The sequence below is a fragment of the Phoenix dactylifera genome, chromosome 1 (genome assembly GCF_051530095.1).
Source record: "Phoenix dactylifera cultivar Ajwa chromosome 1, Ajwa_hap1_PhDact_Kaust_v1.1, whole genome shotgun sequence".
Taxonomy (NCBI): Eukaryota; Viridiplantae; Streptophyta; class Magnoliopsida; order Arecales; family Arecaceae; genus Phoenix; species Phoenix dactylifera.
In genome coordinates this window covers 34,216,743-34,244,615 of record NC_143190.1, presented here as the reverse complement: position 1 = coordinate 34,244,615, position 27,873 = coordinate 34,216,743, and the positions used below count along the sequence as shown (strand labels likewise).

At 36.8% G+C, this 27,873-nt stretch overlaps 1 protein-coding gene across 3 annotated transcripts; it reads left to right on the top strand.

Moving 5' to 3' along the window:
* The first annotated feature begins 565 nt into the window (after positions 1-565).
* On the top strand, positions 566-26,754 carry LOC103713348 (protein ROOT HAIR DEFECTIVE 3 homolog 1-like). 3 transcript variants are annotated; one of them, XM_088721897.2, is made up of 23 exons: positions 566-653; positions 778-949; positions 2,224-2,290; positions 2,394-2,496; positions 4,228-4,298; positions 4,441-4,504; positions 4,585-4,650; positions 4,822-4,869; positions 4,951-5,013; positions 5,083-5,139; positions 5,401-5,559; positions 5,901-5,969; positions 6,060-6,151; positions 7,314-7,392; positions 12,163-12,328; positions 17,291-17,415; positions 17,710-17,972; positions 18,048-18,144; positions 18,220-18,378; positions 18,461-18,565; positions 20,977-21,071; positions 21,203-21,299; positions 26,177-26,754. In XM_088721897.2, the coding sequence occupies exons 2-23, from the start codon at positions 802-804 to the stop codon at positions 26,459-26,461; spliced, it is 2,478 nt and encodes an 825-aa protein (XP_088578023.2). In that variant the 5' UTR covers positions 566-653; positions 778-801; the 3' UTR covers positions 26,462-26,754. The 3 variants fall into 3 exon arrangements, with proteins under 3 accessions (XP_088578023.2, XP_088578019.2, XP_088578025.2); XM_088721893.2 differs by having other exon boundaries at positions 630-949; XM_088721899.2 differs by lacking the exon at positions 21,203-21,299 and having other exon boundaries at positions 633-949.
* The last annotated feature ends 1,119 nt before the right edge of the window (positions 26,755-27,873 follow it).

Genomic DNA, 27,873 nt, shown 5'->3' with positions numbered 1-27,873 from the left:
AATCAGATTTTCGAGTTCTTGCCAACTTTGCCATACCATAATTTGATTATTTTCAAACTATAATGGTCATAATAGAGGCATTCATCAAATAATTGTGTAAAAAAATAAAACTATATATTCAATCTTGAAGCATAATGATCACACTCATCACATCAACTAATGCAATTGTCACTGTGTGGCCCTATTGTTCCATTGCAAACATCATTACATGTCATGGCAAAAGGAGAGGCCGGCGACATAAAAATTTCATGAGCATACCGAAAAAAAAGGTTACATAGTTGATCTATATCTTTTCCTATGGTGGAACCAATTCCGTGCAAGTCGCCATGGGCTTACGGAAATTACATTGCTTTAAGGCTAAGTACGGGTTGTATCATTCGTATGAAAGAATGATTGATGACCTTTGGATCACTCTCTGCACAGTTCTCAGAGCATTCCGAACTTCTCTTACACGAATCTTGAAGTGGCCAATGCAGGATCGAGACTTAACTCTCTGTTTGATCAGACGGCCTCAGTAATCTGTTTGCGTCCTGTTATATATTAATCCACAGACTACGTGTACCGCACCAATGCGATCCCGATACCCGAGCGCATTTTCCACTTTAAAACGCAGGAACGAGCCACCGCCTCTTCTTGCTGTTTAATCGGAATCGGTGACCTCTTCCTTTCTCTCCCTTCGTTCCCTTCGCGTTCTGCAATATCCGGCGAGCCGCGTTTGATCTCTTCTCCTCCGCTTTCCGGCAATTTGTTTAGGTTTTTATCTTCTTGTTCTTCTAGGTCTTTATCCGCGTTTGATCGGGGATGGGCGAGCAGTGCTGTTCAACGCAACTGATCAATGGGGAGGGGGAGTTCAACGCCTTGGGCATGGAAAGCTTGATGAAGGCCGTGAGGCTCGCCGAGTGTGGGCTTTCCTATGCGGTTGTCTCCATCATGGGACCCCAAAGCAGCGGTGAGGCAAAACGATCACGTTCCATGGCTCTGAATAATTGTTTTGATTTGTTCTCGTTCTTTAAATGTTTTAGTTACTAGTCTGTTGAGATTCTTTGGAAAAGAAAGAGTTCTTTTTTGGGTTCGAATGCTATTTGATAGTTATAAGCTTGGATGCCTTCAATGCTGTACATGAATTGGAATTTTAGGTCTTGCATTGTTTACGGGTTCAAGTTGTCTTATCTTTTGTCCTTTTTTATATAAAGTAATCGGTTCGAAATCTTGAATAGTTAAATTGGCGGTGGGTGCAGCGTATGGTGGAGTTCAAATTTTAGTTTGATAAGACTCGTTCCCCGGATTTCTGCACTACTGACTAGGATTTCCTAATTAAGTGCTCTGAATATTCTGTCTATTCGTGATTTGCAATTTGGATTGGATTCATGATTTGATGGAAAAAGAAAGAATGTTTAGTTTTTAGGATTAGAACGTACTACTTGGAGAAGGGTCAGAAGGCAGTGAGGATGGGATCCAACATTGGAATCATTACTCGAACCTATAAACACACATGAAAAAAAAAGATAAACTGATGATGGAAGGTCTCAAATATTCCCCTCAAGAGACCCTTCTTGACAAAATGGATATGGCTTTCATCCTTGTTGCTGAAGGGTTAAAGGTATTAGTACATGCATTCATGTGTGAACACACATTCACGCACACCCGCAAACACACTGACAGACACACATGTGCACAAACTTTCCCAAGATTGGGGGGGAGGGAGAGAGTTGAACATGTGTGTGTATGCATGCTCATTTGTAAACACGCATTTATCCATGCACACAAACACACACCTATGCACACAGAGAGAGAGAGAGAGGGAGTTGAGCTACAATTCAATCAATAAAAATATATTTTTTTATTTCTTCATTTTATGTTGTTAGTCATGAACAGTAACATCTAGATTATCTTGAAGCTGAAAATCAGGCTTATAAAGGTTTCTTATGTATGCATTGTATACGCATAAAATGGATAATATCAGTAGAGCTATGATGCCAAATTGCATCGCAGGCCATATGAATCAATGTAGATATATATAATATGTCAGTTTTTAACCGAGGGTAATAATTTGGGGACCTTTGATTTTAATGTCAGAATTCCTTGTTTCTAGGTTTCCTACATTGTAGCTGCTTTAAATGCTTAACATGAAATATTATCAATACATCCATGCACCCTTTAAATTTTAAAATTTCTCATCAATATTTGTCTAATTTAGAAAATGGTCCATTTCTCCCCAAGCAGGGAAAAGCACCCTTCTTAACCATCTTTTTGGCACTGACTTTAGTGAGATGGATGCTTTCAGCGGAAGGTAGGTCTCTTGTTTTAAAATAAGATTTGTTCATATTATTTTATCCTTACTTGTTGATTTTTGGTGTTCTTCATGTATATTTTCCCCCTTTCTTTTCCACCAGGAGCCAAACTACGAAGGGTATTTGGATAGCAAGGTGTGTTGGCATTGACCCTTGTACAATTGTCATGGATTTGGAGGGTACTGATGGAAGGGAAAGAGGAGAGGTGAATTACATGTATTTTATTTGTTTTTTCTGTCAACACAGAAAGAGATAATTATTTTCAATGGGTGCATTGACTACATTGTCTTGCTTTTTTTTCTCTTCTAGTTAAGTTGTTGCTTCTTATGGAAGGAAGATGTATATAAGTAAGCATATAATCCACACTTTTCATGAAGATTAAATGTCAACCTCAATTTAATCTAGTAACTTTATTTGGAATAACATTCAACGCTTCCACTTCTTCCATAGAACATGACTTGCTTATCATAATTGTCGCAGCTAGGAATTTTTTTTTGTAAAAACTTTCTGGATGATCTGTAATTTATATGTAGTCATTATGATTTCCATGCCATGATTTGGTCAGTTGAAAAATTGAGCTTATGCTTCTCTTATGTTCAATGTTTTATTTTTTAGGAAATTTATTTAGATAATATTGTTTTTAGTTCAAGTACTTAATGTAACTTGGCGCAGTTTTTATCTGTCAAACTATAATACAGTTGCTCCACATTACCAAGTGGGACTGCAATTCAATTGAATTGCTCATGATGGGATCAGGCTCACCACAGATACCAGTTCATGCAACTAGAAAATGAACCAACTCAAGCCACATTACGTGTCTATGTTCTAGTTTTAAATGAGCCAAGCCCAAATATTCACCAGCTAGGCTTGGATGGTTTTTGAGCTTACCGCTTATGGTGGTGCTAACTATATGAGTCTCTATTATGTCATAAATCATCATGTTTTATTGAGTTAACTGGGCTGTCTTTTGTTATAAAAACCATATCAATAATTTTTTTAAAAATCTTTTGATTATATCCAACCTATAACAAGTCTTTGAGCCAAAATTAAACTTGAGCTCAAGCTTGGATTGTTTAGTTAAGGAAAAAAAAGCTGGACTTAACATGTCATTGTGTGATGAGCTAATTATGTACTCCTACTTATTTCAGCTCATTTATGGTCGTACAATTTATGACAAAGCAACAAACAAATTTTTACCATGCTCATGGCTGCTATTTTCTAGGAAAAAGTCCAAACAGGTGTTCAACAAATATTTATTTTATGATGTCATGGGAATGCCAAATTGAAATAAAGTTGCTAGTATGCTGACACCACCTAGCTCTTGTTCGTGTTGATCTGTTTGTGAGTCTACTTATATAATTAACTGTACACCAAGTTCTTTGCATTAAAAAGATAGTCATTATTTTGTTTGCTGCAAAACCAAATTTAGCATTTGAAACTCTATTCAAGCTTTGAAGTCTGTCTTAATGTTGAATTTTGGCATCTTTCTTTTCAGTGGCATGTTCTGATCATGTGGAGCCTGTAGATATTTATTCCAGTTACTATGCACCAAGTTAAATATGGCATAAAATGCTAAAAAGTTTATTACTTCTACTTCTTTATAGATTCCCTTGTCTTCATGTCCCTCACCAAAAAATTATTTTGCCTCTCCAATTATTTGTTCATTTGGAATCTGTAATCTTGTAAATTTTTGTTTTTCAAACATCACAACAGAAAGTCTTGTGCGCATCTGTTAACAAGGTATATATTGTTTTTCCCTGATTATGCATGTCCCTCACTAAATTTGTCTTTTCTGTAGTTCTTAAAATGCATTATCATTATTTCGATGGAGTTGATGAGTCTGGATGACCTAGCATTTCTCTGAGCATTAATATATAGTTGTACTTCTGTCATTCACTTGTTTCTCATGATGAGTATATTGGTGTTTCATCTTCAGGATGATACTGCATTTGAGAAGCAAACTGCACTTTTTGCTCTGGCAGTTTCAGATATTGTTTTGATAAATATGTGAGTCGACGACTTTAGCTTCATTTTGCTGTATCTAACAACTTTTTTTTTCAACTGAGATTGCTACATATTGCAGCATGCCAGTTTTTGATGCAGTCTTCCAGATTTCATCTTCCTTTATTGTTAAATGTGATTTGTCCAGGTGGTGCCATGATATTGGCCGGGAGCAAGCTGCTAACAAGCCACTTCTGAAAACGGTGTTTCAGGTGTTCTTTCTTTACTCTTTGTAGTAAAAAGTCTCAACTTGTAGACCCAGATATACTGATCTTATATTCTTTTCTTCTAGGTTATGATGCATTTGTTCAGTCCTCGCAAGACAACATTACTATTTGTTATTCGTGACAAAACAAAGGTTCAAATCTTCAATTTTCTTTCTGTTTCTTTTCTTGGCTAGTCTCAATTAATTTATCTTCTTCAGAAGTTGCGGTGCCTACTTATAATCATTCCTTTGCTTCAGATACATCTCTTGCTTATTGTTTACTATTTTAGTTGTTTTTGTTGTGTTTATTCTTGCTCCTTATAGACTCCACTTGAACATTTGGAACCAGTTTTAAGGGAGGATATACAAAAGGTACCTCTTCACCTTTTCTTTCTTTACTAGGTTTTTTAGTTCCTGTCTCTTTGGTTTTATGATTGCTGCCATTTTCTGCAGATATGGGATACTGTTCCTAAGCCCAAGGCTCACGAGGACACTTCACTCAGTGAATTTTTTAATGTAAGTATTCTGATGTACCTAGGAAAGTTGACATATCCATTTCTTATATCTTTGTTTTATGACATAAAGGTGGAGGTCACAGCTTTGCCTAGTTATGAAGAGAAGGAAGAACAATTCAAAGAGCAGGTACCTGCCAATCGACCAATATATCAATCTTCCAAAAATGCCCATTTTCTTTTTAAACAGCATATATGGTGGCGATAAACAACAAAACCCTGTTTATATATGATGTGACTTCACCTATCTTATCGTTGATATAATGATGCTGCTCTGAACAATGTCTAAAGTATCAATTAGTTTCTTTATTTTGTGTTTGTGTATATATATATATATATATTTAATGCTTATCAGGTTTCTGGAATGCCTTATTTTCCTTGTTTTAAGCAGGTTGTGCAATTAAGGCAGAGATTTGTCCATTCAATTGCTCCAGGAGGTCTTGCAGGCGATAGAAGAGGTGTTGTGCCTGCTTCAGGGTTTTCATTTAGTGCAGAACAAATTTGGAAAGTTATACGAGAAAATAAGGACCTTGACCTTCCTGCTCACAAGGTATTGATTTTTTTGTTTCTGTTTTATATGTCGGAGCTTGGTTGAAGCTAACTGCTGCTGTGAATCCTTCATAAAACATTCCAATATATATAGCAAATAAACCCAGTTTGATTGCATCTCTCTCAGGATAATTTTTCTTAGAGACAGAAACAAGAGAAATACATGTACCAGGACAGCTACTATGGTGACAAACCCATTATCTCAATGGGATTACAGCCATATATCACTTATTCCTTCTGCTTAAATCACTCATTTGATGAATATAAGCAATAGAACTTGCTGAGCAGCGAAGATTTTCATTGTTTGCCCTTCCACATGTTCACTCTGCTGCAATTTACCAGGTTATGGTTGCTACAGTTCGGTGTGAAGAGATTGCGAATGAGAAGTTCAATTGTTTAACCTCTGACGAGGTAATCAAGCATTTAGAGTTTCATAGCTGTTGTTCTTGTGGGCAAGCTTCTCCAAATGTTGATATATGATATCTTTGCAATGTGGTTTAGGGTTGGTTGGCATTGGAAAAGACTGTTCAATCTGGTCATGTTTCGGGCTTTGGGAGAAAACTTGGATCAATTCTGGATGCCTATATGTCAGAGTAAGTCTTTCACAAATTCTGCTTTATATTATACTTTTCTTGCACCCAAGATGTGCAGCAGTCTAACAATTCATGAGTTCTGCTAGCTGTTTGCTCCAATTCATTCAGTTTTAATTCATAAAATAATACTTCAATTCTTGATCATTAATTCCCAGCACGCAATTAAGACAAGCTCCGCGTGAATCAAGCAATCAAACTCTAAAACTATTAATTGGAAATAAGTGTGCTGGCACTGTATTAGCATGAATACATACCTCATCCAATTTACTATTTCTAGCAGTTTATAAGAGAATGTACTGATTTTTTATCATTACCTCCCAGAAATACACCAATACAACACCAGCACAAACCAAGTAGTTGAGATTTAAAACTATTATTTAAAATTTGAATGTGTTTTAGTATTGTTTTAGCATGCTTTGCATGCACTTGTACATACAGATAGATAGCATATTGCACTAAAGAATTGTTTCTTTTTAATTATGACAGTGCTAAAATAGTGCTGATATGGCTTGTGTAGAGAGCCATAACTCAATGATGCAACCTTAGTAACGCACTATTTCATGTTGTATCTGTGTTTTATCAATTTTGCATCAGTAGTTGTATTTTGATCTGTGTTCATGAATGTAAGTGGTTGAAAACAGACAACATGCTTAATTTTTTTAAAAATCTAAAGCTCTGAAGCTCAACCTAGAACTTCTTCACAGTGGTGAAGCACTTAGTATATGCAATGTACATATGGTTTAGAATCTTTAGATGATGTCTCTTATAAAAGAATGTGACCTTGATCTACCACACATCTTTGTGGTGATTAGAATTGATTCTGTTTATTGCTGGGTTATATAATACACTCATAATCTTGTACAATATGTACTTCTATAATGCTTAAAACTGACTTATGAAATCGTAGTGTCTCTCTCTTAGCTGCATCATTTTAAAATCAGGACTAACTGGCCAACTATTTGCCAAAGTCATTTCTTCATGGAGGCTTTTCCTTCTAGTTTTTTATTCTGTCAACTAATATATTCTCTTTGTATCTTGGTATGTGCATTTGTTTTTGCTTGTGGAACTTTTTTCAAGACAGTTGCCTGAATCAGTTGAATTTCAGTTGGACTTGAATTTTTCACTTCTGCTAAAAATCTTGTATGCATTCCTTCTCTTATAGGTATGATGGGGAAGCTGTCTACTTTGATGAAGGTGTCAGGACTGCAAAACGGCAACAGCTGGAATCCAGAGTATTGCAAGTGAGGAGACTCACCACTTCATTTTTCCCCGTGTCCCCTAGAAATACCTTTTTTTTTATTCTTTCTTCTGGAATAGGAAGTGAAATTCTTTTTCTATTTATCCTATAGGATGTAATTAACTCTTATCAAGAACCTCTCAAATGGATTTTTGGGTGAATCATGTCACTAATGTATTCTTTGCTGACCCTGGTACAGTAAATTCTTAGCAACTGGCACTGTCAATCAGTATGACTCTAGCATTACTAGGTCATATATTAGAGGACACAAAAAAAAAGAACTAAAGTGATATATTCAATCACTGTTTCAGATATAAACACAAGCATAGGACAGGTTTTCAACTTCAAGCCAAAAGCTTATGTTGCTATAGAAATGAGTAAAGAAATGCTACATGAATGGTATAAGTGGCCATGAGCTTAGTAGGCAATGGAAAAAATATTACACGAGGAAAGGCGAGTAAAAGACAAGCAATTGCAGAGCATCCACAATCAAATCTACTTCTGAGTGAGGTTCCAATTTCCAACACATTAAAATGGAAGATGCGGTTGCACGTCTTCTGGTTAATGAAGGTGAACTTCAGATGTTGTCTAAACATCTTTTGCTTTGCCATTTTGTACAATATAAACACATGCATTTAACTATGTCATCTAATCAAGATTGCAATCCTCAGCATTGTCATCACCATTGTTGCTGGAGTCAGATATTACGTTTGGAGCACAACATCCCAAAGTCTCCATAGAAGGATTGACTAGATTTATATAATTGTCTTTCCATCGATGTCAAGTTGTCAAATCTCTAAATATTAATGCTGATGTCATGCCCCCAATTCGAGATTGCAAGCCGGGGGTCGCGGCAACCGCCATGTACTCATAAAGAATTCTCCCCACAAGTATGCAAAGTATCTCAACATGATATCATAAACAAGTAGTGAAATAAATTTAAATAATTAGCGTTCGAACTTTTAATTTAAATAACTAAATTGAAGTTAAATGTCTCACAAAACTAGCAATATTCTAAAATATTGCATCAACTTTAATAAACCCTAATCTAAAATAATAATTGCCAAAATTCTGTGTGTAGTCGCTCTCCTATAACGAAATCCCAGTCAAACTAGTTGTCCGAATCTGTAAAAATAATGGAATAGAAAATAAGGAACTAAACAACCTAATAAGCAATGAACACTTTAGCTAGATAATTCAAGCAATAAAATAAATAATAACATACTGAAAATAAGCATGAAAGGTATATCAATTCAAAATCAAATCTAAATATACAACACTATCAGAAACAATATACAAGCGAATCCAGTCACTTCAAAATTCAAATTTTGTTCATAAGTTAATTTCTTTCACAACATCAAGTTCATCTCTATAGCCAGACACTATGACCACATTTATACCCTGTGGCTAGGCCAAAATATCAGCTTAGTGGTAATCAAAGTGCCATTATATAACCCCCAATGGCAGGGTATAAAATTGCCAACATATAACCTTCACTGATAGGGTATCAAAATGCCAGCATATAAACTCCACTAGTAGGGTATCGAAGTGCCAACATATAACTTGCACTTGCAGGATATCGAAGTACTAACATGTAACCCCCACTTGCAGGGTATCAAAATGTCAACATACAACCCCCGTTGGCAGAGTATCGAAACGTTGTCTGGCTGCGAGTCCAAATCTATCTCGAATTAAAACTTTTTTTCTCAAAAACATATTTCATGTTCCAAATTGAAAAATTCATAAAACTATGTGACATGAAAATCGATCAGACATGATCCATATTAAATTAATACTTCCGATCATGAGTCATTTAATATTTCAAACAAGAGCATATTCAATAATTAAAAATACTATGCATCAATTTCATAAATCATTAATAATTCCATATAGAAAATATTTTATAATTTATCGATAAATCTAGAAAAAGAGTTAGATTGATTACCTTGCAAGCGAAACTAATTGACAGATCCAATAAATTCTGAAAGTTCCTCTCAAAGCCTAATATTCAAAAATTATATACTCATCAAAATTTCGTCATGGCTATTCTTAAGAATAGAAATCCTAAATTCCAACAACTCATAGGGTTGGCCAAGCAGGAGTGCCTGACGTTTTGGTCGGTCCAATTTAGATCATCCAATTGATCAACTACAATTCCAGAGTCATGCTAAGATGCAAATAACACTCAGCAGTGCCCGACTTGGATTGGGGTGGGGGCTGGTACTCTGTTTGGCGGCCATGGATAAGGACCTCCTTCACCAAGGTCGATCAAAATTATTGAGAAAAAGATCCTTCTCTAGGTTCTAACAAACCCTAGTAGAGAGAGAAGAGATAAAAGGGAGAAGAAGAGAAGAGAGAAACGGAACTTCTCTCTCTCTCTCTCTCTCTCTCTCTCTCTCTCTCTCTTCTTCTTTTTTTTCCTCTCTCCTTGGCTGCTTGGCGAAACAAGGGAGCTCATGCTCACCCTTTTTCTGAAACAGGAGAGGCCTCGTGGCCTGCGATGGCTATGGCCGGTGATGCGGGCAACGAAGGCACAATCGAAGATCCTCCAACTGGCGGTCAGTGGTGATGATCGGTGTACAAAAAAAATCAAAAACAAATGGCTGAAAAACAAGAAAAATTTAAACCGAAACAGGGCCCTTCTTCCCAACCTAAATATGGCGACAATCCGGCCAAAAACAATGAATTAGGGGGTCAAGGAGGGTGTGGTAAGGATTATTTAAGAGATTTTAGGATCTTTACCTAGCTTCCGATGGTGTTTTGGCCGTGATGGTGTCGGACGATGTCCGAACGAAAACTCAGTCAAACCCCCATCGAACTTCGGGTCTTTGGTGTGAAATCGAAGGGGAGGTGGAAGGGCTTTAAATAGAGTAGGAGCAGAGGCCGGCAAACGACTCCTAGTCGGAGTTTGAGGAGGAGACGGAGTCCCCTTCTGTCTTCTCTTTGAGTAGGGCTCTACTCTCTTTTTTTCTAGAGCAGGCCTTTGGGCCTTCCTTCCTCACACAAGGCTGGGCCAAGGGGCTGGGCTGGCTTATCGTGAGGCTGGGCCTCACGGCTAAGTCTTGGCCAAGGCAACTGCAAGCAAGAGCCATGTCAGTCATCAAACCTAGATTGGTGGTTGGTGTGTAGAGAGGCCAAACACGTTGCTTGTATTTCTAGCTTATGTAATTAAGCAGCGGCTATCTAAAATTTCTCTAGAATTGGAAAGAGTCCAGATAAAAGTGGAAAATGACAGGGTTTGATATGAGAACTATATTTTATTTCTAATGTACAATAAAATCCCAAGCGTCAAATTATAGCACAATCTTCAAATGAAATTGCAGTCTTTAGTAAAAATTTTGTGAACCACTTAAGAGTGTAAAGAAAAAGGGGATGACTTGTCTAGATATTGCCTCTTATTTTAAGGGAATGTATACTTTTGAATTCTTGATTTCTACTTTATAGAACCCATCAATGGAGAAACTGTATTTTTCTGATTCATTTATCCTGTGAAATGATTGAGGCAGATGATTGCTTCAGGCTTGGTAGATGAAGGTAAAGAACAGAAGAATTTGAAAGTGAAAATGGACTGAAAATGTACTTTATGACATGACAAAAGTACTCAAAAGGCTTTAAGAAGTAGATTAGAGCAGAACCTCAAAACATGGAGCATCATGCTTGCAAAATCTGCCAAGTGCATTTAGATATTTCACAGTTGCATTTCAAAAGTTTGTAAAACATGGAATATGAAAGGAGTTCAGAGTATTTTGATAAATGTTTTGCTAAAACTATTACAAAGGGACTTTTTTACATGCACATGGACTCACTGATTAAATTGAGTAAGCTGCTTGCTTTACAAGTTACGCATATCTGAAAAGTTTGAGCCTTTGAGGTGAAACATTAGTGAATTACACGTTTACAATTATGGATGAGAAGATTTCACGTTGCTTGGATTGTTGGAATACCTTTTTAATTTTTACAAACTTTTACCTTTCCACATGTTACTATTGATTGATAAGGTGACTTCGAACATAGACATCAACTTCTGAAGCAAACCACCTAAGTATCATTTAGAGAGTGGAAGGATGGTTTAATGAAATGGTAAAGCAGAAAAGAATTGCAACCATTCTAGCATATACCGCCACAGGAATTTTCATGGTGGAATAGGACCTTGTCAAGAGATAATCAGTTTGCAGCTCAAATAGATTGCAGTATTCAAAATGTTTTGGATCTGATAAATCAAGAGTTTAAGTTAAGCCTGAGTACTGGGTTTGGACTTGGAGAGGGGCTTAGGAAGTTATGTGGCCTTTCAAGTCAGCTGTCAGCCTTTTTGTTGGTGTAATGAGATAAAGGTCTCGAATTAATCTTTTTTATTTTTGCAGTTAGTAAATGGCTTTTTGAAAGGCAGTAAAACATGTTCTTTCCTTCACTCTTAAGGACTGTTATTTGGGGCTTGTTGGTTTCAGTCAGTAAATAATTGTTGCAACTCTTGTCCACATCGAACGTTTTTTCTGTTGTTGTAAAGAATGAGAACAATTTGAAGGGAAGTAGTTACTGTAGAAAAAGATGCGGAAGATTGCAGCTGGTCTATACAAAATATTAATCCTGGAAGACTATAATTTGTGACCAGAGATTTACTCTTTTTTCTTTTGAGGATTGACCAAGATTTACTTGTATGAACACATTATGGCACACCACCAGGTTCTTAGTTAAACTTCCAGTTCTATTCATGTGATGATTCTGTCTAATTGTGATTTAATAACTGTCTAGTACTCATCATTCGTGTTCTTTGCAGCTTGTACATCCTGCATTCCATGCAATGTTGGGACATATGCGTACCAAAGCTCTTGACAAATTTAAAAATGATCTGGAACGGTCACTTAAGACAGGAAAAGGATTTGCGGCATCCGTTCGTGATTGCATTCACTCTTCATTGCTTGTATTTGATCAAGAATGTGCTGGTAACATCCCAATACATTTATACTGAAGAGAATGAATGCTAGATTTTGATTTTTGTTTGTATATTAGGCTGCCCTTTATCAAAAAAGCTGCTGCATATCCTCCAGGGCATTTCTTTTACCCCATAAGTGTCTTTCTTCTGTTTTATATATACTCTTACAATGTCGATATTATATTGAATTGTGCTCTTACAAGTCATTGGGAAAACTTGGTGTACACATTTATTACTAAACTGATGAAATGCATTATTTTTTTTTATTCATATTTGCTAGCCAATTACTTCTTGTTGAAAGTAGGTCTATCAGCTTACATTCTCTTTTCCCTATATCCAACCTCTTGGATAGGTACTTGAGGATTTCATGGATTGGAACCTTTAATCTAGTCTTTAAAAAAAATTGAGAAGTACCATTCTTTAGATTATGTTTCTATGATCAGGTATAAGATCAGATATAAGTACTGATAGTAACATTTTCTATGTTATTAATACTATATGCTATTATTAATAGGATATCTATTGATATTACTGAAGTTGATGATGCTTATATTGTTTTTCCCTTTTTCATAACCAGAAATATGCAAGAATGATAGTGATAGATTGGCACTAATTGCATATGATACAGAACTAAATGATGAGAAGAGGACAAGGTCAAATGCTAAACTAAAACATTAGAAGAAGGCCTAGGAGGATGAGGGTTTAAATCATGGTCTACCGAATTGGGCTGAACCGCCCAGTTTGGACAATGCCGAGCCGACACAGTGCGAAATCGGGTCCGTTGGCCTTATAATTTTGGTTTCGGCCGAAATCCTACTGAAGCGGCCGGAACTGGTCCCTTACTGACTAGAACCTGCCGGTAAGTGTCCGAATCGGCCGGAACCGGCCGGTTCGCATCGAGTCAACCCGGTTCGAAACCGGGTTGACACTGTGGAGCCACCTGATGGGAAGGCACGAGAAGGCCTTCCCAACAGCATTTGCAGGTTATTAGAAGGAAGGTCCAAGGCTAAATAAGGTATGCTTCCTCTCCCTTATCTCATTTCTTTTTTTTGGGGGGGAGGTTAAAAAATAGCTCAAAAATTGCAAAATAAAAGAAGATCATGCCAAAATTTTTGATTTAGGCTTGAATTTTTATATGTTGTATATCTATGGATGATCTACATGCTGACATAAAATTTTTTGATTTTTGGATTATATATATTTTTTTAAAATTAAGAATATATTTTTAGATTAAAAAATAATTTTTTTAAAATAGGTAAAAATTAAAAAAATTGTAAAATCAGAAACATATTTTGGGGCATGCAAGCTACTCTTTATAAAAATTTGGTGTCCATTCATTCAAATTTTGATGCAATCATGCGCACAGTGACGTAGGCCTGAATTTAAAAAATATCGATAAATAAGTAGCCTTTGTTGCATGCCCAAGGGCCTAAAAAAATACATATGGCATCCATTGTTGGATTCTACATGAATTTGAGCTGAAATTAATTTTTTAACATATTAATATTTAAAAAATATTTTTATATTTAAAAAATAATTTAAAATATGTAAATAATACAAAAAATTATGAAAAATTACAAAACTTTAGTAGTACGTATTACATAATTTAGAAGTAATTTATGAGGTAGAAATCATATCTTTCTGAATGTACAATATTTAAACATATTTTTTAAATTTAAAAATTATTAAAAATATATAAATAGATAAATAAAATAATAAAAATTAGGGTTATGTATTAGATAAATCAAATGTATTTTTTGAGATAAAAAATTATCTTCATTGTAATAAAATTTTGCTATTTCTAAATAATTGATAAATTGACGTACTTGATAAACTTGTAGGAATGCAGTCATCAAGAAAAAAGAAGGATCCAGAGCATGACATTGGCTGAGATTATGGACAGTTTAATTGAGGAGCGGTAACTAGGTTGAAGCAGCACTTAGTTGGTGGTTACCTCGACATATTTGTGCTAGAAATGCCCACAAGAGGTTCGGCAGCTGATGAAGTACTTTGCTGATTTCAGAGTAACAAAGGAGAGAGTTTCTAAGAAGGTGGAGGCGGATGCTGAGCGGCAGAGCAATTTTTCTATCACTCTAGCGAGTCAAAATAGGTGTCTGCTCCAAATGACGAGAAGGCATAGATCCAGGATGCCATGCAGACGAGCTTGGATGATCAGTGGCAGCAGAATGAGATGGCTAGGCATATGATTAGCCAGTTGATCAGCCACATCCACAGAAGAGCCGGTCACCATATGACTGCTTGTCCGAGACACTCTTAGAGATATGATCGAGAGATACTTAGACGAGGCCACTACGCTATCCGGTCGACTTGGTCGGGAGGGCGACATACATCCTTGTAGCATAACCAGGCAAAGAGGGGCATGAAGGATAAGAAAACAGCTGCCCAGCATACCAAAAAAAAAACAAAAGCCACCTATAACCCCAATAAAAAGTGTCGAGGAGTTAGTACACTCAGATTCAAAAATCAAGAGCAGCAGTGATGACAATTCTAGTAGTCATGGATCTGCTGGCCAGGGAGAGAATGGAGAACAAGAGACCACCGTTTATGAGAGACGACCGTAGAATGATTTTCGATTCATCGGTGAGTTCTAGTTTACGCATGCTACACAGAATAGGGACCACGGTGCACGATCTGATAGAGCTTGCGAGGATACGATTGCATATAGAAAATGGGCTTCTCGAGGTCATTTAGGAGGACACGATGTAGCTGCAAATGACCTCACCTGTGGAGTATGATTCATAGATATATCAGGTTCTGAGTCATATACTGGATTCTATTATCTGTAGCCACAAACAGCCTATGATCCATACAGATACGGATATGGATATGGTGTGACTGAGGCATCTTCCAGTGGCTACTACTCTATACAGTCCGAAGTATCTTACGGGGCAAATTTTGCTACCAGCATATTTGGATGGGCCCCTCCACAACCGTATTATCAGCCAGAGGACACCTTTTAGAGCTAGTGCTTCAGCGAGAGATCCGAGAGTGTTTATAACCCGGCGCACATTCCTTATGAGATGAACGTATAAGACTACAACGTCGCTTGGTTAGAGGAGTGGGCTGATGTGCCTCCTAACTATGCTGATGATTTGGATATCTTCGAGAGGCATCGTCACTTGACCCGATTTTAGATATCGGTATATATGTTGGATTTAGATGTATGTAATTGATTGTATTATTTTTTAATTTTTATGTCACTACTTGATTTGAGAATATTTTATGTTGTTTATTGTAGAGTGCAACATTTCACTAATCATTTTATGATTTGTATCATTTTAAAGCAATAAGATGCATCTAGGTTAAATCAGGATCATAGAAACATCAAAAAATATCAAACAAAATCAAAAAACATAAAATTAGATCTAAAATCATTGAAAAAGTTCAAAAAGAGTGATTACCAATTAAATATTCCTGAAAACTTAAAAAAAATAGGTGTGCCGGTCTGTGAACCGGCACACCCTACCCATACCAATTTGGTACAATACCAAACTGGTACCGAACCATATCAGGTGCCAACCGGTATGGGTTCCGGTACCGGTTCGGCGAATCTTGATCTAAATTCAATAAGCTAAAATGATGGTACAGTATATGCATCTAAATTGGGAGTGAAGCAAGGTTTTAGTCAACTTTTAGACCAAGTGTTACCATAATGTGTTTGGTTTATTATTAAAAACATGTAATGATATGAAGACATTTATAATAGATCTAGCAACTGGGTACGTTCAATGCATGTTGGAGGAACAAGTATGTCAGAGGAGATGGAGGGGGAGCAATTAGGGATGAATTAATGGAGAACTGATTAAGATGGTATGGCTGCCTTCAACAAAGATGAGGAAGCACTAATTCAAACAAGTGTTCAAATCTTTGTTGCAAGGTTTGCCGTCTCGGTACCGAACCTGTGCTAGTACCACACTAGCACAGTATCGGTACGGTACTAGGTTTTTTTAGTGTACCGAGTGTAGGTACGCCACTCATACCGAATATCGGTACCGAATCGGTACGGTACAGTATGCCCCATACAGCCCAATTTGGGCTAGTATGGCATACCATGCTTTGTTGATTAGCCTAGCAATAGAAGGTGCATATTTGGGCTAACACAATGTAAGCTCTGAGAAATATCTTGAAAAAGCTTCTCAATATCAGGGAGTTTGGCCTTAATGGGAATTTGATGAATGAGGATTCACAAACAAAACAACATCGTTTAGACAAGTCCTAGCAGTTGTGGTTATACACAATGCTTTCTTGATCTAAATTAATGACCAATTGATACCTTAATGCTATCGCATCTGTTGAATATGCTTCTAATGACATTATACCAGATGATCAATGTTAAGTGTGCTTTTGGAGTTTTGAGTGATCACAACACTATAGTAAGTCAAGGATACTTTTTAAAACACAATCATGATTAATATCATTAGATAAGGGTCGTGATAGTGACACCAGTGCTTGATAAAAGTTGGAGGCATGTAATGCAGAATAAATGCTTTCTGGAAGCTCAAATGTCATTCTAATGGAGGATGAAGTGATGCAGATATAGTAGAGGTGGTTTTTCATGATCAATGAATCCTTAAGATGGCGCTAGTAATAGCATGGGCTTAGATTTGTGTCAGGTCTGGAAAGTGCTGGGTTTGATCAAATATAAATGAAGGCTTCAAGGAGAATTTATGTATAGTGATAGACGAGACACCACTAATAGGAATGAGAGGTGAAATGGAAAATTAATAAATTTGTGTTCTAGGAAACTGAATGGGGCTTGTTGGTTATGGTTTTGGTATCTGTATTTCCATGCAGTTCTATCTTTGTATCAGCATTTACTGCTGACTTCAAATCATCCCTCTTTCCGTGTCTCCATATAGTTCTCCAGTGTGCAAACAACATGCAGTTTAGTTATTTCAAAATTCAGCAGTATGGCAAATTAGAGAAACTGATTTGAGTTTTTCAATTTTAGATGTGGCAATCAAACAGGCCGATTGGGACACTTTCAAAGTTCGAGAAAAGCTTCATCGTGATATAGAAGCTCATGCAGCCTCTGTCTGTAGTGAAAAATTGTCGGAATTGACAACTCATTATGAGGTTTGTTGAGCCTGTTATCATTCTCTAATTGTTAGCTATCTCTAAATGTTTTGAGTCATTAGTTGTCTATAACATATTTGCAGCAGTAAGTATAGTTCCAAGCATGGTATACTGTACCGTACAGTACCGAACGGTACCGGATGTACCATATGGGTTTGGTACCGGTACTGGTGGCGCACCGCATACCGTACCGTACCTATACTATGATAGTGTGGCACCGGTACGGGATCCGGTACTGGTACGGCGAACCTTGGTTCCAACTAAGATAATATTTCAGAGTTTGTTGCTATACAGACACAATTAACAGCAGCCCTAGCTGAACCTGTGGTGTCTCTCTTTGATGCTGCTGGTCAAGATACTTGGCCATCAATAAGGAAGCTTTATAAACGTGAGATGGAGAATGTTCTGTCAGGGTTCTCGACTTCTCTTTCTGGGTTTGAACTGCAAATAGGAAAATTGGATACAATGGTGGCAAATCTAAAGGAGTATGGCAAAAATCTGGTGGAAAAGAAAGCAAGAGAAGAAGCAGGCAGGGCTTTGATGCATATGAAGGACAGGTAGATATCCATATCCATTTTCAGTCATATTGTAGTTTTCCCCTCACTTCTATGATTGTAGCACGTTTCTTGCAGGTTCTCAACAGTGTTTAGCCATGACAAGGATTCAATGCCTAGGGTCTGGACAGGAAAGGAAGATATCCGCAAGATCACAAAAGAAGCCCGTGCTGTGGTATCTCACTATAATTTTGTCTGCATGTGTTTTTGCTTTTTCAAATGATGATCGTGTGGTCTATTTTACATGCAGGCTCTGAAGTTTTTATCTGTAATAGCTGCCATACGTCTGGATGACAAACCTGATAGGATTGAAGACATTCTTAATACAACACTTGCAGATGGTCCAAGAGCCCAAGAGAGGAGTATTGCTGCCTCAACAGACCCACTAGCTGCTAGTACATGGGAAGAGGTCTTTTTAGTTATTGTCCACTTATACTTTGTTTAAAAAATTAACCATGGTAGAATAATAACTCAGTGCTTGTGTGGTCCAGATTCTTCCAAAGAATACGTTAATCACTCCAGTGCAGTGCAAGTCTTTATGGAGACTATTCAAAACAGAAACTGACTTTGCTATCACCCAAGCAATTTCTGCACAAGTATGTGTTCTTCATTCTGCCTTCATACTTATTTACTTTAGTAACCGTATGGTACTTCTTCCTCTTTAACTATTGCTGCCTGATGTCACGTGACCTATTATATGTTTTTCCTCTTTTGTTCTATTTTTACTTTCCAGTAAGATAGTAATGTTTATTATGCACAGAATAACCACTCACTGACCTTTTATATGCTTTTCATCCCTTCTATCTATTTTTTTTTCATAATTTCCAGAAAATATTTTTAACATTTGCTACATGCAGAGTAACTGCTTTGGAAAATTATTGGTCTTAATTTCTGAACTTGTTTTGAATCATTTCGAATTCTCATTTAGATGTGAAACGAAGACCAATATTCTATTGTCGCACAGTTATTTTATTTTGTCTTAGTGATCATTCCATTTACAAAGGTCTCTCCATTGCTGCAACAGCGTGTAGAGTATAACAATAATACATCTAGTATCTTCAGTAGATTGCAATAAGATTCTAATATCATGAGATTCCCTGGTTACTTCTCTGGAGAAAGAGATAAATGAAAATGCAGGTTGCAGAGACTATAGGAAGATATATCATCTGCAAATGCTTCTGTTTTTATTCGCCCCATATGGATTCACTTTCTTATGACAGACATAAATTGAGGAATATTCCTGTGCCATTAAATGCATGGTCTGCAAAGCAATCTTCTCATTCCATATCTGGACATTTGATGACAAGAATTCTTCCTTCAATGACAAATGGATCTTTATATGACTGCATTTGCATGTCTTGTTGAGAATTCTTAGGAAATACAAAAGCTTTGATGACCTACGTGTTAGGCCTGCGAACAATAGGAGATAATTTACCTAATATGGTAGTGCAGGGAGATAGGGAATTTGATTGTTGAGGAGTTTGTGAAACTCTGTTATTCATGTCAGGAAAGCAGTCATTAAGAACTCTATAGCTTGGGAAATATATCTTCTTTCTCTCCATCTTATCTTTGGACCAATCTACAGGGGCAGAGCTAGAATTCATTGTTGGGGGGCAAAGTTACTTGTAAAGAGAAGTATAGAATAATTGTAAAAATCGATCAAAAGGATTTAATCTTTTGTTTCATTGTTTTTTCCTTAAGAAAACTCTTATCTTTACATCAATTTCAGCTAAATCATGTATTGTAGTATATAATTCTTGTGAAAATAAAAAATCACTTAGTGGGACATATAAATTGTCCATTTTACAACATTTTAGATAGGAAAACACATTATTTACTTGCTTAGAGAGAAAAAAAAGATATTAAAGAAAAAATTTATCCAAAGGTTGCATATATCATATTTTTATTAAAGCTTAAAACAACATATGTCATCTATAAGAAAATCAAAGCTTCAAATCCCATAAAGAGATCAATAAAAGAAAAATGGAAAACTAAGCCCAAGTTTTATATTTCCATGATATCAACAAAAGGCAATAGGGCTCGAGGAAGGAAAGAAAGAAAGACCCAATTTTCATACCTTTAAAATGCTTAATGGCTTTTGTAGAAACTAGACTCTGCTACAGGGAGGCAAAACTACATGATAGGGCAAAGGACATGAAAGTGGGCATAGGGTGGAAAAATGAGAAGAAATGAAGTTTGTGGGGGGAACATAAGGAGATCTCTGCACCATTAAAAAAATAAAATTTTTTAAAAATTATTTTCTGGGATCTTGTGAGGAAACAAAATGTGGGTTTCCATATTTTATTTCTTTCCTATCATTCCAATAATTGAATTTTATATTTTTAGAAATTTTTGATTTTTCTTAAATATTCAAACAGGTTCTTTTAGAGTTCTGAATGATTTGGGCACTATTAAGCAAGCTTTAAATGGGAAAAAAAAAATCCTGATTTGTTTATCCCATAGTAGATGGGCTCCTATGAGAGGAGATCTCTACTTGATATGGACATCTATTATGGAAGGAGATTATTTTTTTTCCCCTATTGTAAGTATCTCAAAAAGAATGTGGTGAAATTCGTGCACATTGAGAAGCCACTGTTCCATGTTCTTTGGAGTTCCTAGAGGGGCTACATGGAATTTTTTCTTTTTTTGGTTTGGGGGGGGGGGGGATATGATAAAGACACCTAGGGAAAATCTGAACTGGTCGTGGAGAGGATTGGACCCACCTGCTTGTAATATGGTTGTGCCCCTGCCGTTGTATCTAGATGAATGAACTCCTCTCTCAGTCATAAGATCTAACAGGGAAGCTTATTTTCCATGTTTATCATTTTCGATTTTAAAAAGAAAATGTTTTTCTGCATTTATGTCATGTGTGCACTTTCCTTTCAATTACTTCATGTTCACATGACACAGCTAAGCGCGGTGGCCAATTAGGTAGGTTATGTAGTCGTTCTAGTAGTTTTCTCATATTACTTGATGTTTCACTGCATTTGCTTCCTTGTTTTTCCAGGAAGCTCACAAGCGCAGTAACAGCATGTTACCTCCTCCATGGGCAATTGTTACAATTGCAATTCTTGGTTTTAATGAATTTATGATGCTTCTGAGGTAATTATTTGCATTTGTTACCTCCATCATGTGCAGCTCTGCAAAAGCTATCTTACAACCCATAAAATTAACTTGCTCATATTGATATTCGGTTTCTCAGCTAATGCTATTGTTCATTTTATGATGAACAGGAATCCTTTATACCTCTTGGTACTTTTTGTTATTTTCTTATTGTCTAGAGCCCTATGGTTACAGATGGATATCTCTGGAGAATTTCGCAATGGCACGGTGAGAACAATATGTTGTTATAATAAATGCAGTGTTGAGAGGCTGGTTATCTTTATATAGTTGAATTATCATTCTATATTTTTTAAGCCATGACAGAAAGCTTGATACAAATAAGAGATTCATGTTAGTCATCTACAAATGGTGCTAGGTATTATGCATATAAATGTCAATATAATGACAAATGTTTGGATCTGTCTTACACCCTGCAAACACATGATGGATTATAACCAAGATTTGTCAAACCGTGAAATTGGGGAAGAGGATAAGATTTGATGGCCAAAATGACAATCAATCTCAATTGTCATTTCATGAGAGATTGATAATTGATGTAACTACAGACAAGCTCCACAGTAGTATGTATAGGTCATGATGCTAGGTGTCTAAGGTGAAATGAGTTACAATTTTCAGCTTTTGGTCTTCGAGATGCTAGAGTTAAATGAAAATGGTGGAGCCCAATTTGAAGATGCTGAACCCAGCCTTCAGTGGTATATCTGTGGAGCTAAAGAGATGGGATGAAGCCATTACGAGTACTCTCAATTGGTGCCATGAAGGTAGCAAATGGACCTTGTGATGGAGACTCTAAGAAAATGATGCGGCAAATCCAGCGACTAGTGTTTTGAGTCACATATCTTGTAGGATGAAGCTTCATGTAAAGTTCCATCAAGCTGTTGGAAATGTGATGTCAGTCTTGTGGTGGATGAAGTTATTGCTTTGTAAATTTAATCTGATCAATGTCATCATGACTTTTAGGGTGTATGCTCTTGAATGGTTGAGAAACAAAGCCTTGATTCAAAAATTATATATTTTTTAGTTGCTAGCTAGGCATATCGATTTGGTGAGCAAATGAGTTAGGAATTGATAATAACAAGTTAGAGGACCAGGTGAATCATGCCTCATAGGTCGATAGTTGGCAAACTATAGGCATGACTTTAGGGTGCTCTATGTGCAAGATCGTCAGGTGGATATATAAGGACTGCTGGAGCTGGATGTAGAACAATGATATAAGTGCCATTGGTTAAGTATGAAATAAAGGACGCTTTGAAAATTATGGAGATAATGAAATGTCATGAGTTGATCTGGTAAGAATTTCATTGTGAAGTTGTTTGATGGCATAGTTGAATGGTTGAGCATAGGCATCACCAAAAATGATTCATGATTGCTACAATTAAGTGCAATAAGGCCTATACATAAGTTGACACACCAGGAGACATTGTTCATAGGTTGTGGTCGGTAGATAGGCTGCACAAGCATGTGCCTAGCTATAGAAGCACATGAGCAAGATTAATGGTGCACAAGGGAATAAATCGTGGAGAGTCTGCATGCTGATAGTGATCAAGCAAATGTCAAAAGACAAACTTGTAGATGTATTTTCAGTCAATATATATATATGCTGAGATCAAGATTCAAATATTGAGTTTTCAAGTCATGTAAACTAAGGGAAGGTACATGTTACATCACACACTATATCAACAAAGAATATACATCAACATGCTTGGAATTAAAGATACATTTAAATTTTGTTTTAAAATGAATAAATTTCCTTTATTCTGATCCCAGATTTTTTCTCTAAGTCATGAATCCAGTGATCAAAGGCCGTTTAGTCCACCAAAAATGTATACCCACCCACCCCCAACCCCCCAAGTTTTCTTCAGTTTATTACTAATTTATTCTTGGATTTTTCAAGAACCAGAAAGGTGGGGGGGGGGGGGGGGGGAGGGGGGGTGAGGTGAGTTGCTCAGCTGGAATGTGGACCTAACATAAATGATCAATGATCCTTGCTTTGATCTCACAGAAAGTGGAATTGAATAACTCCTGGCTTCTGCCTCAGCTCATTGCCACCTTGAAATGGTTGAGAACAAGCTAAAAAACCAATTAAAATAAAATCAACTCAAGTGATGTGATGTTGTAGTGTTCATTTCAGTTCTGTTTCGGGGTGAGATGCTATGCTGGATTCACCCCGAATCAGGCCAAGACAAGCAATTCAAGCCTGGGCTGCTGATTCCAGTGTGCAAAGACCCTTCCTGATAGAGTTTAAGTAGAAATTCTTAAGCATCAGAGCTAATGCTCTAATATTCGATCACGTTAAAGAAACTAAAAAGAAAAGCGTAACATAGTATGAATAAATGCATATGATAATTTCTATATTTTAAGGATAAAATTTCTAATAAATAAACAACCAAAAAAAAAGAAATGAAGAGTCTGAGAACATCAACTGAGATATTACTTTTCATGATCACGAGAAATCAAATTGGGCATTATTCCTGAAAATGATATAGCAAGAAATTTTCCTTTAAATAAGGTCCTTTAATATTTGGTTTCTTAGAGATCCCATGTATCAACGGCATTGACCATAATAAAGGGCTGTTTATCTTACTAAGACGATATCTTTTTCTCATTAATATTAAGAAGGAAAAGAAGGGAACGGTGATGGGGTGTATGGCAACGGGAAGAGATATTCAAGTGATGGTTGGCTTTAGATCTGGAAGACTTTCTAATGGTGGGGATGCAAAGTGAGTGTGAGACTGTTATGAGTATGGCCATGTGAGATGGAAGAGTATGAAGGTCTTCAGTCTATCATTTTTGTCATGGTCACTTTTGGCACCCTCTAAGTCCACCATTGGTACATTGCATATGGATCATCGTATGAACTCCTAATAAAACAAAAAAGAATCACAAAGCAAGAAAGGGGGATATAGGAATCATGATCATAGAATTAAAGGTTTTGCTTTGTTCAAAGCTAGAAATGGTAAGGGTTGAATGCTACAAAGTTGATCTGTGGTTTTAACAATCAAAGCCAACCAAATTCTAAATCTAATCAAGACAAATATTCACTAAGAAACATGAAATATATCTTTTTGTGGAGAAGAGCAGCAATAGAACCCTGTGACTCTTGAGGGTGCCAAGTGGCTCAATTGGTAAAGTCACTAGGCATTGATACAAGTGAACTGGGTTTGAATCCTGCCCTCAACCAATTTTAGCTGGGCTTTCTCCCACTGTAGTTCTCAGCTAAAATCCTTATATGTCTCATGCTTCTGCCCTTTCCTTTTTCAGAAAACAATAGAACAAAAGAAAAAACAACAAGAAAAAAAACAACTTACAATGGTCAATTAAAAGAAGCCATGAAAGATTGACTTGCTTGAGCCACTTGAGGACGATTGAAGATTTGCAATTAGTCCCATCATTGCAACTTTTATGGCTCACTTTCACTTTCTAATGTTCAAATGATCCTTGGGGTGAAATCACATAGCAATGTATTTTATAGCCATGTGTTCCAACTCATTTTGAAACATTAGAAAAACCAACCAATAGAAAAAGATTGACTTGCTGAGTTAGCCGATCCTGATTGTGATCCTTGATGCACTAGGAAAAAGCCCTAATATAGATGCCTTTGCTTGTTGCCTTTAAATCATTGACTGGACGAAATAGATAAAGCTATTCTGAGTAACAGTCACGATCATCCTATCAATTAAATTGCATAATTTAGACTAAAAGACAAATAAAACCAAACAAACAATGAGAATTTGTTTTGCATTTAAGTCTGCGATGAAACTTATAAACTTTAAAAGCAGTGGACCTGACTACATCCTTTTCGATACCCCTCAAGCAAAGCAATCATGAATCAGTATGCACTGTTGCTCTCAGCATACCACTTGCTTTTGGATTGAAGAAATGTGATTATTCTTGAAGCTAAACAAATCACAAGATGTATATTGATAGTAGACAATGTGCTTATGGAACGTGACATCTTAATAGAGAAATTTTAGTTAGAGAATAATTACTTTTTTAATTAACAAACCGTTTACATGTTTGTGAAGACATGCCATATGCAGTTATGGTGAGGACCCACCAAACATGATAATATGATGCCCGGCATACTTTAAGCAATCCAACAATGACATTTATTGGTCATTAAGATACTCTTCTAGATGATCATAACCAACTTACCTAGTGATTTATGATATCCCAGTCTAGTGGAGGAAGTGAGTACAGTGCTCGAACAATATCAGTATTTCTCATTCTAAGATACAACAGTTGATACTAGAGGTATTCTAATTCACAAATATTTCTTTGTAAAGAAACGTGTATGTAACATTCAAAGAGTCAATATACAAGGGCAATATCTACTACATTACAATAAGACAAGTGCATGGATAAGATATACTGACAAACCATAAATTTATAACAAGCTCTTATTATTCAAATTATGCAAATTATTCAGAGGATATAGAAATATTATGAATAAAAATAAGTGTTAAACATTTTCATGGGAAAATTTGTTGTTTGTAATAGTATGATATGGTTATTAGATTTATTATACGTATAAAGTGTTGCATGTTTTGTACATTCAACGTCATGGTTTCAGACTTTTGATCATAGCTCAACTGCAATATATTCCACAACCTTCTTGTTATGTGATCTGACAATCAACCTATGAAACATGCCACTGTTTTTAAACACTAGTTTAGTGATGTCCAGTATATCCTGGAAAATCTAGTGGATGTTTTCTTTTCTTTTCTTTTCTTTCCTTTTTTTATGTAAAAGATGAAAATTCCGTCACCATTTCATTGCTACGGCATTTCATTTGCTATGTCATATTGTTCACGACAAATGGAATAGAGAATGGTAGCTTTCAGAATATGCTAGCCACCTGCAGTGGTGGTACTTCATACGCATAAATGGCAATGGGCGAACATCATGCCACAGATATCAAGAATTGTCAGCAGAAATATCTCAGGTGCAATATGGTAAAATCAGGAAAATCTGAAAACAACTTGTATGAATGATTAACATTATGAAACTATTCAATGTATGATGCTGTTTGCACTCAAGTTTTCTGGTCTATATGACCCTTTTGGCTGATGCTTGTCCATATGCAGCTCTCAGGGCTTCTCTCACTGTCATCGAAGTTTCTTCCTACAACTATGCACCTTCTAAAAAGACTTGCTGATGCGGGCCAGAGATATAATCAACCTCACCAAACTCCTCCACCTCTGAACTCCCAAAGTTTCAGGAGTCAATCACAGAGAAAACCCTCATTCTTAAACTCACAACCTGGCATATCATCCTCATCATCCACAGATTCGTCTTCTGAAATTGGTACCGAGTACTCAACACAAATCCATAATGTGGAGGCTGACACTGAAGCCAGTAGCACTTCCTGAATTGCCTTTGTGGTATGTGGAGGTGTTCTTCACCTTCCATTCTGTTTAGTGGTGATGCAAGAGTTGAATTTTGTCTATCAAGAAATTGAGAAGAGTTTCCTTTTCTGTATATTGGAACTTAATGATGCATTTTCATGCACACATGTTAGCCAAGGAATTATTTTCAATAGCTTGAAGCCATGATGACCTCTTACTGATATGGGAAGAGTTATTATTACTTAATAGGCTTCTCCAAAACATGTGTACATGAAAAAACTGTGGATGAAAAATAATTTGCCATTCCTTTTTTGAAATGTGTTGTGACATATGCGCAGTTGGATGGGAACTTTTTGATCAGTAATAAATTACGAGTTGCAAGGAGGAAGATTAGTTTGTCAGGTTCCTTGAATCACCACTTAAATAGGATACTTGATCCTAGGTTATATTCATACTCTGATATAAGTCCTTCGCATAGCACACCATTTTCAAGGTGGGTGGACCTAATTCTGAACCATTTTTTGTGAAATGGTGCAGGAGAGAAATCAGGCATCACTTTCATTAGCAACCAAACAATGAACAAAGGCGGCAGATTAATATTTGATCAAGCAAAACTGAGTTTCTTCACAGTACAGCGTGGGGTAAATTTTCTGATGGGACTATAATATATCCATTTAATATTTAGGTTTGAAATGGGCAACTAATTTGCTGTCAAAAGCCAGCTTCTTTTCTTTTTCCCCTTTGGCAGGGAACGAGGTCGAGCCTCATCAACGTTAGAGAAGGTGTCTGCCCTAGCAAGATGAGATAAAGTGGGGTGCGGAGCAGCAACAAAAATAATCCTCTGTTACATACTTACATAGATCCAAAATCTTAGATTACATCGGCTCATTTTCCAAAGAGTTCAGCATGCAGTGCGATGTACCACGTTAGGCCATGCAGTCATGGTCATTAAGCTGCATGGAAGGCCACGGTTGCAAGACTGCATCTCTCCAGTTCAGCCCCAAAGTCCCTAGGATCCCAGCCCTAAATGCAAAACGTTGAATCCAAGCTCCAATGAATTATGGTCATTGCATCACGCTTTAACAATAAATTCATAGTCTGAACTCTGAACCAAAAGAAGCTGTAGCTTTGCCGATGACTACCTCCTCCTGACCCGGGCTCGCATAGCGGACGCTCAGGCTATTAGGAGGGTTTTGGCCGTCTACTGTACTGTATCCGGTCAAAGAGTGAATACCCAGAAATCCTCCATCTCCTTCAGCCCAAGTACGTCAATCCGGGTTCGACGGGGGATTCGGAGGATCCTGGAGATGCCTGAGCAGGACGAGACCTGGACCTATCTGGGTGTTCCGATCTCGGGTAGGAGATTGCGGGTTTTCGAGTGCACCGGGCTGGTGCAAAGGGTTCAGAGCAGACTAGAGGGTTGGCGGACAGCGTCC